The following is a 14,798-nucleotide window of genomic DNA, read 5'->3' as shown; positions in this document are numbered from 1 at the left end:
TCTGAAATGGGGTGCTTTGTGGGGCTTTCTAACACACAGTCCCCTCAAATACACTTTAAACCTGATCAGGTCCCTAAAAATATCTGATTTTGAAATTTTACTGAAAATTTGGAAAATTGCTGCTAATGTTTTAAGCTTTCTATTGTCTAAAAAAAAAAATGAACGATAGTTTAATAAATGCCGCCAACATAAAGTAGACATGTTGCTAATGCTATTTAATATATAATTTATGTGGTATAACCATTTTCTGTATAAGCAGAAAAGTTTTAAAGTTGGAAAAATGCATTTTTTCACAATTTTTCACGCTATTTTGGGTTTTTTCATAAAGATTCGTTATTAGTATTGACTCCAATTTACTAGAAATGTGAAGTACAATATGTCACGAGAAAACAATCTCAGAATCGTCCAGATAGGTAAAAGCATCCCGAAGTTATTAATGAATAAAGTGACACAGGTCATATTCATAAAATTTGCTCCGGTCCTTAAGGCCATTTCAGGCCCGGTCCTTAAGGGGTTAAAACTGTTTTTTCCCATCTTTTCTTGTGACGAACAGAGGTTTACTTTTGGCTTTTTTCTTTACTATTTAGCAGAAACTAGAAGGGTTTACAGCTTAATGAATTAATGATCATAAATCCAAATACAGTTCCATTACATATAGAGCAGTCATATCAACGTGAAAAAGTAACAGCTTGCTCACCTGGGTACTGACGAATAGTCGATACAGAACTGGTTATGGGTGTGTAGGTGTGAGCAGCCAATGGATACGCAGACTGGGAATATGTGGGTAAAAAATATTGTAATTGCACTGGTACTGGCGGCCTGCGAAAGTAAAACAAATGGGAGATGACCATTTATTAAATACTTTACTCCATCAAAGGCTAATTGGTATAAAATACCCCTTCCTTCAGACAAAATAAGACCAGACTGAAAGGTGTTAGAGGGATTCTCCAGGAGAAGAAAAACATGACTACTTTCTTCAAGAAACGGCATCACGCTTTGTCCACAGACAAAGACTAAGTTAAGCAAGGAAGTACAAAAACGTAAGATTCTTAATTTAAATTACGGTAATAAATTTATTCAACAAATTACCTTATCTCATATAAGTTGTCTATGGTATCACACGCATATTTCAACAGATGTAACTATACAGATTACCTATTTTAGCACATTAGGTAAATTCAGCACACAGTACTAGTCTAGCCGGTGCAATATACTATCAAGTTGTGTATGCCTTAAAGTGACACTGTCACCCCCTTTGTTCATTTTGACATCTCTACACAGGTGTAAAGGGTAAATTTAGTGTTTTTCATACCTTATTTCATATCATACGTCATGGTGCTTGTTCAAGTAAAAAGTGTCCTTTTATCATCTGCAGATTGTATTAAGTGGGCGTGGCCTCGCGGCACTAGCGCCACATAACCCCGCCCACAACGGCACAATTGGCCCCGCCCCCTCGCCGGCCATTGGAACAGGCTGGCCGAAAGGTCTAGACTCCACCCCCTTTACGTTGGACAACCAATGGGCGTCAAGGGGGCGGGGCCAACCGTGCCGTTGTGGGCGGGGTTATGTGGCGCTAGTGCCGCGAGGCCACGCCCACTTAATACAATCTGCAGTTGATAAAAGGACACTTTTTACTTGAACAAGCACCATGACGTATGATATGAAATAAGATATGAAAAACACTAAATTTACCCTTTACACCTGTGTAGAGATGTCAGAATGCACTAAGGGGGTGACAGTGTCACTTTAAAGATCACCATACACAGATTAAAAATCGCCAACCTCTGCAGGATTAGCTAATCTAATGTTTAGGGCACCTCCTGACTGCCCCACCAACAGATGTCAGGAAGCAAAGGATCAGTCAGTTAGATTTCAACATGCCCAGTCCTTTTGTTCTCAGAGGTATCTGGCAGCAGAGCGCTGTCTCTCCATTTAGAACACATGCACACATGACCTAAAGCTATCTAGAAGTGTATAGACAGCTTTTATGCTGCGTTCACATCTGTATAGTTCATTTATAATAACAATTATAATTGTTCGTCAAAAAAACAAAAAGAAAAACAAACAAACCTTCAACTTAGGACAAAATACATGTATCCTATAGCCACAAAAGGCAATAGGTACCATTACTTTAAAAGTGAAAGGCTACAACTCACCTATTTTCACTCCTAGCCTCCATGGTCATTGGATTTGGTGACGCTCTGTGTCCAGGAATAGGTATCAGATTGCTCCTCTCAGGTCCATAGTCTGACTGTATCCGCGGTGAGGTGTGAGTAATTTGCTGTGGGACAACTTTAGCTAGAAGATAAAATAAAATAAAGTTATATTAATATTATATTATAGCTAGAAGATAAAAAAAAAAAAAAAAAAAAAAAAAAAAAGTCATATTAAAAAGGCTTTCATTTTGTTAAAAAGGGCCCCACTTTTGAATACGCCCAATTGCAACACTTTTACTCCACCTCTTTGCGTTCTCATAACTTACATAGGAGCCTTTCAGACTTTGAGCAGTTGTGCCTGGCTCCCTCCTGCCCCTCACACGTCATATCCATCATTTATCGAATGTACTTCTCCCTTAGCTCTAGCAACCTGCCTCCCTATTGTACCGCGTGGGAGACTGAGTTAGATAAACGATTTACGCCACAGCAGTGGTCAAAGGCTTTTTTTCTTTCTCACAAGGCTGCTTTGGCCTGCAAGGCTCAGGAAACAAGCTACAAGATCGTATTCCGCTGGTATCGTGTGCCGTTCTCCATACATCCGGTACCGAAGGGTACCACATATGTTGGCGCTGTGGGGCTACGTGAGGCACCATGACACACATTTGGTGGAGTTGCCCGAAGTTGACAAGGTTCTGGCACACAATCCTACAACTTATTCACAAAATTACTGGCATTCTTATTCCCAACTCCCCTGATGCGGTTTTCATGTTCCCCACTGCCCAATCCAGTTTCAAAAAAGTTCCTTGAGTGCCCACTGCTTCAGGCCACAAAATCCATTCTACCCTGACGGTGGAAGTCAGTAGACCTCCTTACCTTAGACGAATTGTACGCAGAAGTCGTTCAGATTCAACCTATGAAGGACCTGATTGTGGTTACCACCGAGGCAGTGAAGAAATACACTGCCACCTGGAGTTTGTGGATATTGTTTCAGACTTCTGACTCTTACAGAACCACTGATGCCTGATATTGCACCCACCTGATTGGGCTCCTGGTTGTGTTCACCCCCTGGACTCAGTTCTGTTGTGTGTTTGAATCGCCAGTGGCCTGACACGTGTTTTTCTTTCATTCTGTTTGTGATTTACGAATCATTGTCTGTCATATTTGTTTTGCAATTAACCCCCTTCTTTTCAGACAGTCATATGGGCTGCCTCTCTTGTATGGGTACTGTGTTCCCTGCTCTTTTATTTTGTTGTTATTTTTCTATATGCTGTTTGTTATAACCATGAGTCGTATCTGAGGATTGGATGGTTGCCAACTATTCCTGTGGTTTTCTCTTGCTCAGTGTTTTTCTGTATTACAAAATGTTCTCACTTGTAAACCTATTTGTCTTTGGGATATGTAATCCCGAGCTTTTCTTTATGTTTGTATGCTTTTCTCTTTACAAAAAATAAAAACCTTTAAATAAATTAAAAAAAAGGGCCCCAAAGAAATATATAGCAAACCCTCTTTGATCTCCTATACATGCTGCACTCAGCGTCTTTTACAAGCAGCTGACACAAGACCAATACTGGCAGACAGTAAGTGGCCTCAAGTGGAGATGCCTGGAGTACACAACAAAACCACTGTACAGCAAAACCTGCGCACCAACTGGAGTGTCAAGCCATTTTTACTACTTTTTTTTTTTTTAATTTAAGACTTGGATATCCCCTTTACAAAAAAACAAAACAAAACACAAAAAATAACCGAAAATAAGAACAGTAATTCGAATAGATGCAGCCATCACATACAAATCACGACAGTTTATATGCCTGGTGCATGCTTCGCTGAATTTGGGCCATTTTCTTGTAAACTGCTTCCTTGTGCTGTAACCAACCATTAAGACAAATCCAGACACAAGATTCTAGTTAGAGGGCAGTCTTGTGCAAATTGGGGGAGTTAGTTTCAGTGTTTGTAATTCACTTGTTTTTCCTATGACACAGGTTTCTGACTGACAAGGCAAAATGCAGCTGCTACAAAAAAAAAAAAAAAAAAAAACAACACATACAACAATTATATACAGTATATAATTAGACTTACCAACAGGAATGTTGGAAGTGGTCACTGCTGTAGCATGGGAAGAGTGGGTTGGCATTGTCATGGTAACAATGGTGCTGGTAGAAACCTGTGTGTGGGCAGTAGATCCTACAGAAACAATGAAGGAAACAAAGAAAAGCTTAAGACCCTATTCAAATAATATTTTCAGACTACATTGAAGGTATCCAAAAAAGGAGTCTTGACATATACACAAACAGCCCACTGTAAAGCACAATATAGTTGTTTTTTCTTTTTACAATGTGAGGCTCCAACACAAATGTGCTGCTAAACTGCATCCCTTCTTCTTAGAAATGGTATTAGCTGCTCACCACACTGCCCAAATATGAGTGGAAAATACTTTAACCCCTAGACGCACCAGGACGTTACTGTACGTCTTGGCATGGCTAGGGGAGTTCAGAGTGGGGCTGTGCGGCGACCCCGCTCTGAACCGTGACCCCGGGTGCTATCTGCAGCAAAGGGCAACGGCTATTAGCGGGCACAGTGCGATCTCCATGCCATCTTATTAGGCATTTAGATGCAGCTGTCAAAATTGACAGTTGCATCTAAATGCCTGCTGTCCCCATACATTGGTGGTGTAGTGGGAGAGGGGAATCACCCGCCCTAATCCCCCCCCCCCCCCACGACACAATCGCGGAGGAAAGAGGAGACTCTTAAAGAAGTTACAGGTCTGTGAGAGCCAGAAATCTTGATTGTTTGTATGTGACCAAAAACTTATTTTCCACCATAATTTGCAAATAAATTCCTACAAAATCAGACAATGTGATTTTCGGATTTGTTTTCTCATTTTGTCTCTCATAGTTGAAGTCTACCTATGATGTAAATTACAGACCCCTCTCATCTTTTTAAGTGGGAGAACTTGCACTATTGGTGACTGACTAAATACTTTTTTTCCCCACTGTATATGAATATACAAAATGATGAGTTACCTGATGTTGTTACAGAAGGCAGAGTGTTTGTAGCCAAAATTGGAGCCACAGTTGCTGCAGCTACTGGGTTTCCTGTGCCAAAAAGAGTCTTCTACCAAAAAAAATAAAATAATTCACACATGTATACATGTATAATTTAGTTAAAAAAAAAAAGAAATCTTAAACTCTATTCTGCCTTAAGGGTAGCTTCACACGTACTGAACCAAAAAATAAACAAACGAAAATTTTTTTCTAGAACGGCAGGGGATGGTGTAAAAATAAAAGAAAATAGTGGATCTGGATTTTTAATAATTAAAAGTGAAACCTCACATGTAATAAAGTGAACATGAGCAACAAAGGATTCAGTTTACAGTACCTGTGCCATTGCATGCAACTGTTGTTTCTGTGCTCCGAGAGCAGGGTGTGTGGGCAGAGTAATGCGTGTTCCAGTATCACGCACCTGGGAAGGCCTCTGAATGCTGATAGTTGCAGGAGGTGGGTGCTGCTGAATTGACAGAGTTGGTCTATGCAGAAAGAGGGATTAGAGCAGATAAAAAAAAAAAACCTAGGGGGACATATAAAGTCCAGCGTTTTTAAGCTCAGAGCTGGCGTAGGTTTCAGTATCATTTCCCCCCCGGAAAAATGATAAATGCGGCGCACGCAGAGGACGCGCCCCTCTGCATGTAGCGGCACCTACTTACATAACACCCCCCCCCCCCCCCCCCCCCGACTGGCGAAGGTGGTGCAGATCGGCCCAATGCGAATAAAATATTTGCAAAAAGACCTTTTGCGAATATTTTTCCGCCGGTTGGGCCGATCTGCGCCAAAAAAGCCATTTTTGCCTTTTAATACATGTCCCCCCAAGTGTTCAGTAAAAAAACACCATATAATATAATAATTATACCTTAGTACTGGTTCAGCGGCATGTGCTGGAGTGGTAGTAATAACTGGGGACTGCGCACGGGTAGCAGAAACTGTGGCTACTACAGCAGGTGAGACTGAAGTTGCTGTAGTAACTGGAGGCCGTGACTGCAGAAAAAGGGAATAATTTGAATGGAGGAACTAAAAAACTGAAGAAAAAAAAAAAAAAAAAAAAAAAAAAGGGGTATTCCAATATCGATTGTGGTTAAAAAAAATAAAATAAAAATAAAGTGTTGCCATAAACCGTACTGGCGTCGGCATGATTTTGCTAGAATAAGCCCTGGCAGACAACGTTGAGTGGATCTTTCAGTTTCAAAGTGATGTACTCTCTGCAACTCTTCCATCGGTTTTAACACAACATCATATTCTGCTATCTGACTTAGGAGGTGTCTGTAATTTGTCTCTGAGCTCTAGCCCTACCTCTGACCAGCTCCCTACAACCTACCTCACCACCTCTAACCAGCCCCTACAGCTCATGTCAGCAATGCCGCATTCATACTATACTATATATGTTTGTTTTCACTTGCAGGGGTGTGTTTACAGAATCCTGCCTTGTGCCGATCATTGCCATATGCAGAGGAGCAGACAGAATACAACAAAGTTGCAGATTTATTACATAAATTTTGTGCAATTCAAAAAGCAGTTATATTTTCCTGAATAAAGATCATTTCTGCAACTAATCTCCCTGGTAAATCAACCTTTGGGCTATGTTCACATGTTCCTCTGGCCGATACGCCAGTATTTGCCAGAGGAACACATGTTAAACAGCGGCTGTTGTTTAACACTGAAAGCAGCCGTGTCAAACAACGGACGCCGTTATACATAGTGTGAACATAGCCTGGGGGGCCTGGAAGGCATCAAAACAAAAACTGCACAATTTCCAGCTCCAATTCACTTCAAATGACCAAAACAGCATATCAAAAAAGTGACGTTCCTTTTTCAAAGCACTTCCTCTTGGAAATAACACATTCAAGTTATTTGAAGCTAAATAAAAAAAAAAACAAACAAAACAAAACACACACACGTAAAAGCCATTTTTGAGGCAGTTTTTAAAACTATGTAAACACACCCTTAAGGCGTGTGACTCGAATCACATGCCCGTTATCATTAATCAGCCATCAGCTGCATATTTCTTTGTGTAATAGGGCCTTTAGGGTATGATCATATATAGTGCTATATACGCTTCATATTTTATTCTCTTTTTATTAGCCCTTTATTTCTATTAATTTACGCAGCATACAATCTGCATCAGAAAATCTACAGTATATACAGCATGCATAAACGTATCCTATGGGTATGTTCACACCCCACAGATCAGCTTGCAGAAAAACTGCCACAGCAAACTGTCATAGGTTTGCGAATGGGGAACGTAGCTACGGCTCTGGATGAGGAACTGTCAGGAGCGCGGCTTGAGGAAGGTATGCAGAGTGGGAGAACAATCATAAGAGCTTAGGGAAAGCAATGCATTCTGGGAATTGTAGTACATGCCAGCTGCTTAACCAGGAAGTAACAAAAGCCAAAGGGAGAGAGGAGAATTTTTGGTTTAAGAAATGAGTCAGCTAGATAAGCAGTGCTTTATGTCTCTACAGCATTTTTTACCTGACCTTGTATCCCTTTAAATACGCACAATGCTGCAGTTGTATTGCATAGCCATATAAAAAAAAAATTTTTAATTGCAAAATAACTTTTGTTATTTCCTGTAAAGAAAGATGTGATCGTTTAATTATCAAACAAATTTTGAGCTGGCTGAAAATGTTGAAATTGTACCTGACTTTTTCCCACTGTAGGGGTTAAATTGCAACAATAAAATTCAATTACTATGAAATGAACTACAAACTTACTTGAATAGGTGGGTGGATGATGTGCTGAGCTACCGACTGGGCAGCTGCAGCAGAGGGCATCTGGCTAGAGGCTGGTCTTAAGACGGTAGTCACTTTGGAGCTGGACATTACAGCAGCAGCCGCGGCTCCTAATACACAGAATAAGAAATGGAACAGACGGCTCATTTCCTAATAGAACATCAAAGTGCAAACTTAGATTACTGATTTAGTTATTTTCCAGAATACACTCCAGACTGAAACATGTAATTTAATTAATTTAAAAATCCATATTTGTGCTACAAGTAACATAATTCCAGATCTAGATTGAGGAATCAATGATCAACCTATTAGCAGTTCTGTGCTTGAGTCTCTTCTGCCTACACAAAGGCAAATTGGTGAACAGGATGTGTGCTGACAGTTGTCAATTTATACATTTCAAGTGAGAATAATTGAGGAACACCGCAAAATAGTACAAAAAGCTTTCACCAGCCTTGCTAATTAACCAGGATATGCAAGTCTGAGTCTGTGTTGACAAGCCACGATGTTGCCACAGGTCATCACATTCTCACCATGGAACCCTACATGTATAAAGAGCCTATCAGTTGTCAGGGGGAGGGGGTCAGGAGAAAATTAGCCCCTGAAGAGTCCCAAAAAAATTCTCTCTAAATATAAGCTAAAACTGATGTAAAAAAAGCATCTCATCCTGAATAAACCTGGTTTCTGTCGTAGATGAGTATTTATCATATTACCTCTTGGGAGATGGGAGGCTCCAATATGCAGAGGCGGTCCTGGAGCATTGCTGCGGATTATAGACATCTGAACATTAGTTGCAGTCATTATGTGATGATGCAGGTTATTGGGATGTCCCTAAAAGTGACAAAAGGAAGAAAAAAAAATTTACATTTTCAATCAATAAATGTAAATCGATTTAGCTCTGTACACATGTTGTTTGAAAATTTACATTTAGCATACGCCCTAGGAAAACAACCAGCAAGCAGCGTATTAATAGGCCTCCCCATGGACCCAGTGTAGTATGTCAAAGAATAGTACAATGTAGTTACACTTCTCTATACAGAGAAAACTGGTAAAAAGAATGCACACTACGCAATTTTTTGTTATCGTTTTACATATAGAGCAATGGGCAATGTATTCCTAAAACTGCAAATATTATGGAATATACTCAACGCAGAAAAGCTAAATGTAAACAGGGCCTAAGTAAACCACAGAAATATAGACAAGAAAATTAAAGAATGTTACCTAGTTCAGAAAAATGATATGTTAGCACATATCACATTCTACTAAATAAAAGCATAATAGACAGGAAAAACACACAGAATGTGCCTACACACTGTATTATGTTGTACTGTGCTAAGTACTAGACACTTACTTGCTGACCACTAATAGTGGCCACAGGAATAGCTGAAGCCTGAGGAAGGCCACTCTCCATTGTGACTGTGACTGGCCCAGATACCTTAGGAACAGCAGACAGAGCAGAGGGCGGCGCTGGAGCAATGGGTCTGCTTGGAATTGTCGGCTTTAAAGGCTGCTGTGGGAATAGATCAGCAATGAACTACATAGAAATAGTAAAAACTTCACAACTTCACTTTTTTTTAGTGTTAGATGGAGATAATACTCGTGAACAACAAGCATATTTTTCATATGATTTGATAGGCTATTATAAAGACTCAAACTGCTTTATAAGGGGAAGGGGCGTGTAAAGGTTTAATTCTGATTAAAACCTTTAGAAAATGAGCCAGAAACACTGATCAGCCACAATATTAGAACAACCTACCTATTCCGGTGAAGGTCACCCTTGTGATCCATTAAGGCATGGCCTCCACAAAACCTCCTAAAATAGATCCTTTAAGACCTGTAAGGTACAGCCTCCATGGATCAGACATGGTTTTCCACTTGTGAACAGGACAATGCTGCAGTACCTAGCACCACAACTACTAATAGTATGGAGATGCACAGTTCTGTTCCCAGCTGGTCTTTGGAATTGTGGTGCTTCTCAGAGGTAGAGCCCACATGGAGGATAGTGTTGTGATGTCATATTTTAAAGGGAACCCGTCACCGAGATAATGCTAACTAAACTATAGACATCATGGTATAGATCAGGATGAAGCAAGCAGATTGTTAAATATCTTTAAGGGGAAAGATTTGTAACTTGTAAAATTCCCACTCATTCTGTATTATAGGAGAAGTTCGGCCATGCGAACATTTTTTCAAACTGGAGGAAATAAACTACCCCAACTCACCTCTCCCTATGCCTCTAAAGCACTGGATTGCTGCTCTAGGACCCCCATCCGGGCTTCGAGATCTCTTGCAGAGCTGAAATCACGACATGGTTGATGGACTGCCCACTCAGCCAGTCAGTGAGGACGCCACTGCAGTCACTGATTGGCAGAGCATATAATCCATCAGCCAGAACGGCCTTACCACCCCCCAATACAAGACCACATTGGCAACCGGGGAAAAATGCCTTCCGGCAGGGGTTGGCGGCCACGGGGAGAGGTAAGCAAGGATTGAATTATCTTCTCCCCTGCCAGCTATGAGATTTTTCAAATGGCCGGACTTCTCCTTTAAGGAGTCCAGAGGACAGTGTGACTCAATGATAGGATCCCTAACTGGACTCCTTTGCATAAAAAGAAATAAATTACAAGTTACTTTGTATTTGTCAACCTGCTCAGCTCCTTCTGCTTTATAACATGATGCCAATAACTAAGGCTGCATTCACACGTTCAGTGTTTTTCCCGGTCCGTGATTGTGGTCCGGCAGTTACCTCCGTGATCCGTGCAAAACAGTCCGTTTTTCATCAGTAAGGACAGAGCCCAAAATGACCGGGACAATTTAAAATTTAGTGTTTTTGTTTTTTCAGGAACAGGTGTACTTCGTAATGGCACCTTTTGATCTACCACAACACATATGATGGAACCTCCAAAATATATCATTTATGGGGTGAAGTTGGGGAAAAAAAATACAATTCTGGAAAGTGTATGTTTGTTTGGGGGGGGGGGGGGGGGGGTAATGCACTTTACAGTAAAACTGTAATTTTGGGGGAGATTTATTAAAGGGTGTAAAATTTAGACTGGTGCAAACTACCCACAGCAACCAATCACAGCTCAGCTTTAGGCAGTGCTGAAAGGAAAGCTGAGCTGTGATTGGTTGCTGTGGGCAGTTTGCACCAGTCTGAATTTTACACCCTTTGATAAATCTCCCCCTTTATCTTTATTCTATAGGTCAGTCTGAATACATAGATATGCATTTTATATAGCCTTTGTAATGTTTTACTATTTTTATTAACAGTAAAAGTTTTTTTTGCAAATAAGGTGTGATTACAATGGCCTATTTTTTCACGTACGAGGCTGTATGGGGTGTAATTTTTTCAGCCATGATCTCTAGTTTTTATCAATACCATATTTATGTAGATGAGACACAAATAATCAATTTTTATTCATTTTAAATAAAAATCATCAATCTTGGTGTGTTTTTGTACAGCTTTTTGTTTGCGCCGTTCACTGTGTGGGAACAATATTGTTTTATTTTAATAGTTTGGACGATTACGTAATAGGTTCATTTATTTTTATGTGTTTTATTTATAAAATGGGAAAAGGGGGGTATTTAAACTTTTATTGGGGGAGAGGCTATGGTGTGTTTTAATTATTTTTTTTTTTTTTACACTTTTTATGTCCCCTTAGGATACTTTAACATTTTACATTACATTACATACACTGATCATTGCTATGCCATAGCATAGCATTGATCAGTGTTATCTGCGATCATTGCATAGAGCCTGCCTGTGCAGTACAGTATTGTGCAGTATACAATGACCGACGATCTGACTGCCAGGAGGAAGGTTAGGGACCCTTTAGCAATCAGACAGAACTATCGGAACCCCCGCATCACACTGCAGGGGTTCCAATCGGACAGTGTTAAGTGCCACGGTACTGCAGGGGTCAATGGCAGGCCACGGCGTGATCGCAGCAGCCTGTCAATTAACAGTAAGGACCTGGCTGCATATAGCAGCCGGTCCCCACGTGCTTTGAAGTGAGCTCAGCTCCTGAGCTCGCTTCAAAGCACCACAGGACTCCATGACGTACGGGTACGGCATGGGTCCTTAAGTGACAGGATGCCATGACGTACGGCATGGAACCTTAAGGGGTTAATATATGAAACAATTTATGACAATAAAAAAAAAAATCTGAAATGTATACATGTGGTTACTCACATTATCAGTTTATGTCTTTATAGTACTACGACAGATAGACTTAAAAAAAAAAGGTCATGTAAGAAATATTCATCTAAAGACAAATCACCTTGAGGATATTCTCAGAGAAAGCCAATGGGACATTTGGAAGATGAGCAGACTGAGCTGTCATAGTCAGGGGACTTGCTGAATGGTTAGGGACCATCTGTAGCTGGGGGTATGGCCTGACTACCACGGCTTCTTGTTTGTCGTCTCTTGAAGGAAGAACTGTATTTGCAGTAAGTGTGTCACGTGACTGACCCTCCATTTCCCGCAAAGTTTCGTCACCACCTTGAGAGAAGTTGATAAAAAGTAAATAAAAGAAATAATTGTGGATAGCAGATAGCCTGTATGCTTCAGAACAAGGTACATCTAGAGGCGATGAATACATTTTCAACTACAGTGCCAGCACATTAATGCACTGAAACGGGGCCCAGTGTTGAGCCTTAAGTAAGTAAGTGAGCTTGAAAGCTTTAACTACAGACGCCATTGTGGTATTGGGGAGCTTAGAGAAGACATAGGGCCCTATTCCACAGTAACGATAATCGGCCGTATCGGCCCCATTTGGTCCGATTCGGATGATTATCGTTCAGTGAAATAGAGATAACGATCAGCCGATGATCGTTTCATCGGCTGATCGTTCATTTAGGGCCAGACCTAAAATTATCGTTCCCCCACCGCGCATCGCTATTGTTGAATAGCGGTGCACGGCGGGCGACCGACGATTACAAGCAGCAGCATCATCATCATACATTACCTGTCAGGTCTTCGCCACGCTGTCTATCTTCAGATAGTTGAGCGAGGGCTGCAGGGACATCGTTACCGATGTCCTTGCAGCCCTTGCAGCATCATACATTACCTGTCAGGTCTTCTCCATGCCGTCTTCATCCCCGGGTCCCGCGCACTCTATCTTCAGAATGGCCATTCTGAAGATAGAGCGCCCGGGCCCCGGGGATGAAGACAGCACCGAGAAGACCTGACAGGTAATGTATGATGCTGCAAGGGCTGCAAGGACATCGGTAACTATGTCCCTGCAGCCCTCGCTCAACGATCGGGCCGTGGAATAGGCCCAGTAAACGAGCGGCGATCTAGCAGATCGCCGCTCGTTTACATCGTTGATCGGGCCCTCCTCGGCCCGTGGAATAGGACCCATAGACTTCAGAATGGGTCACCACAAGATGAAAACGTACATATATACACAGTCATTAAAAGCTCCTAACCATTGGACATGAGTGTTTCTGGATTAAAATTTAAATTAAAATAATCTAGTACAGTAGAGGAAAAGCATTCATACATGTACATCTTACAGCTATTACCTGTCCCTTGCATATTCTGACCCACAGTCGGTCCACCACCTACAATCTGCGAGGGAAGGGGAGCCCCTTGTCGAGGGAACTGTTGCGAACTCATGTCCTCCTTACAGTAGGAAAGAAAATGTACAATCAAATCATTAGATACAATGGGAAAATAGGAAAAAGCACAAGGTTTCTGTGCTACTTACTAGGACTAAAATAGCACAAATATAAGTTAATGCACATCTTAAATATGTGCCAGCCAATACATTAGTATAACCATATTCTATGCACAAATATTTGAGCAACACAATAACTAGTCACATGTATTGTAAGAATTGTGTTTACAAAGTATGCTCAATGACAAAAAAAATGTTTAAAAAAACGTAAGTACATAAAACTAAAAACTCTAAAACATAACTTTATTTTGCCCTGATTGACAGAATTACACAGTAGATGAGAAAAACCTGGCACTCACCAATTGAAGTTATGCTTATTTATTTATGTGCAAAACATAATAAAGTACAGGAGGACGTGTTTCAGCATATAGCCTTCATCAGCTCAGAGCTGCATCAGAGCTGATAAAGGCTATATGCCGCAACACGTCCTCCTGTACTTTATCATGTTTTGCGCATAAATAAACAAGCATAACTTCAATTGGTGAGTGCCGGGATTTTCTCATCTACTACATCTGGGACACCATCACTCTACGATACAGGACAGAATTACACAGACAGCTGAGATTTCGTACTAGATGAGAAAATCTGAGAATCACAGCATCTATATCATAAAAGTCTGTCTGTCTGTCCTCTATAGACTTCCAAACGCCTGAACCGTTTGACCCCAAATTTGGCCCACAGATACCTTGGGTGCCCGGGAAGGTTATTGCGAAGGTCCCGTCCCCGCCAGATGTACAGGAGGGGAGGGGGAGGGGAAAGAGAGGCGCCCCATAGAGATGAATGGGAAAATCTCCTCACTGCAAACACAGGTGATATAATTAGCTGCAGCAGACACGGCAGTTGGAGCCTTAGCAACCAATAGGATTACTGCTTTCATTTTCACAGGGAACAATGGTTGCTAGGGAAGCTGCCTCACAACATCCACAGTAATAACTGGTAGACCCCCTACTCCATCTATACAGTACATGTATATACAGGGCCCCCTACTCCATCTATACAGTACATGTATATACAGGGCCCCCTACTCCATCTATACAGTACATGTATATACAGGGCCCCCTACTCCATCTATACAGTACAGGTATACAGGACCCCCTACTCCATCTATACAGTACATGTATATACAGGACCCCCTACTCCATCTATACAGTACATGTATATACAGGACCCCCTACTCCATCTATA

At 41.1% G+C, this 14,798-nt stretch overlaps 1 protein-coding gene across 8 annotated transcripts in view; it reads right to left on the bottom strand.

Annotated features, from left to right (window-relative positions):
* The window catches only part of SAP130 (Sin3A associated protein 130), a 33,736-nt gene that overhangs the window by 11,135 nt on the left and 7,803 nt on the right, over positions 1-14,798 (bottom strand). For 5 of the 8 annotated variants that reach the window (XM_069975334.1, XM_069975335.1, XM_069975340.1 and 2 more), the window contains exons 2-12: positions 13,459-13,558; positions 12,213-12,433; positions 9,284-9,442; positions 8,646-8,763; positions 7,918-8,045; positions 6,060-6,184; positions 5,532-5,679; positions 5,177-5,267; positions 4,233-4,337; positions 2,157-2,298; positions 698-819 (exon numbers count right to left, since the gene is read on the bottom strand). In XM_069975334.1, the coding sequence (XP_069831435.1) occupies positions 698-819; positions 2,157-2,298; positions 4,233-4,337; positions 5,177-5,267; positions 5,532-5,679; positions 6,060-6,184; positions 7,918-8,045; positions 8,646-8,763; positions 9,284-9,442; positions 12,213-12,433; positions 13,459-13,558 (1,459 nt within the window). Of the gene's footprint in view, positions 1-697; positions 820-2,156; positions 2,299-4,232; positions 4,338-5,176; positions 5,268-5,531; positions 5,680-6,059; positions 6,185-7,917; positions 8,046-8,645; positions 8,764-9,283; positions 9,443-12,212; positions 12,434-13,458; positions 13,559-14,298; positions 14,391-14,798 lie in introns of those variants that run through there. The other 3 variants (XM_069975341.1, XM_069975337.1, XM_069975336.1) reach the window with 3 other exon arrangements.

Source organism: Dendropsophus ebraccatus, chromosome 6 (genome assembly GCF_027789765.1).
Source record: "Dendropsophus ebraccatus isolate aDenEbr1 chromosome 6, aDenEbr1.pat, whole genome shotgun sequence".
NCBI lineage: Eukaryota > Metazoa > Chordata > Amphibia > Anura > Hylidae > Dendropsophus > Dendropsophus ebraccatus.
The sequence above is the reverse complement of the archived record's forward strand: the minus strand, read 5'-3'. Positions and strand labels throughout refer to the sequence as shown.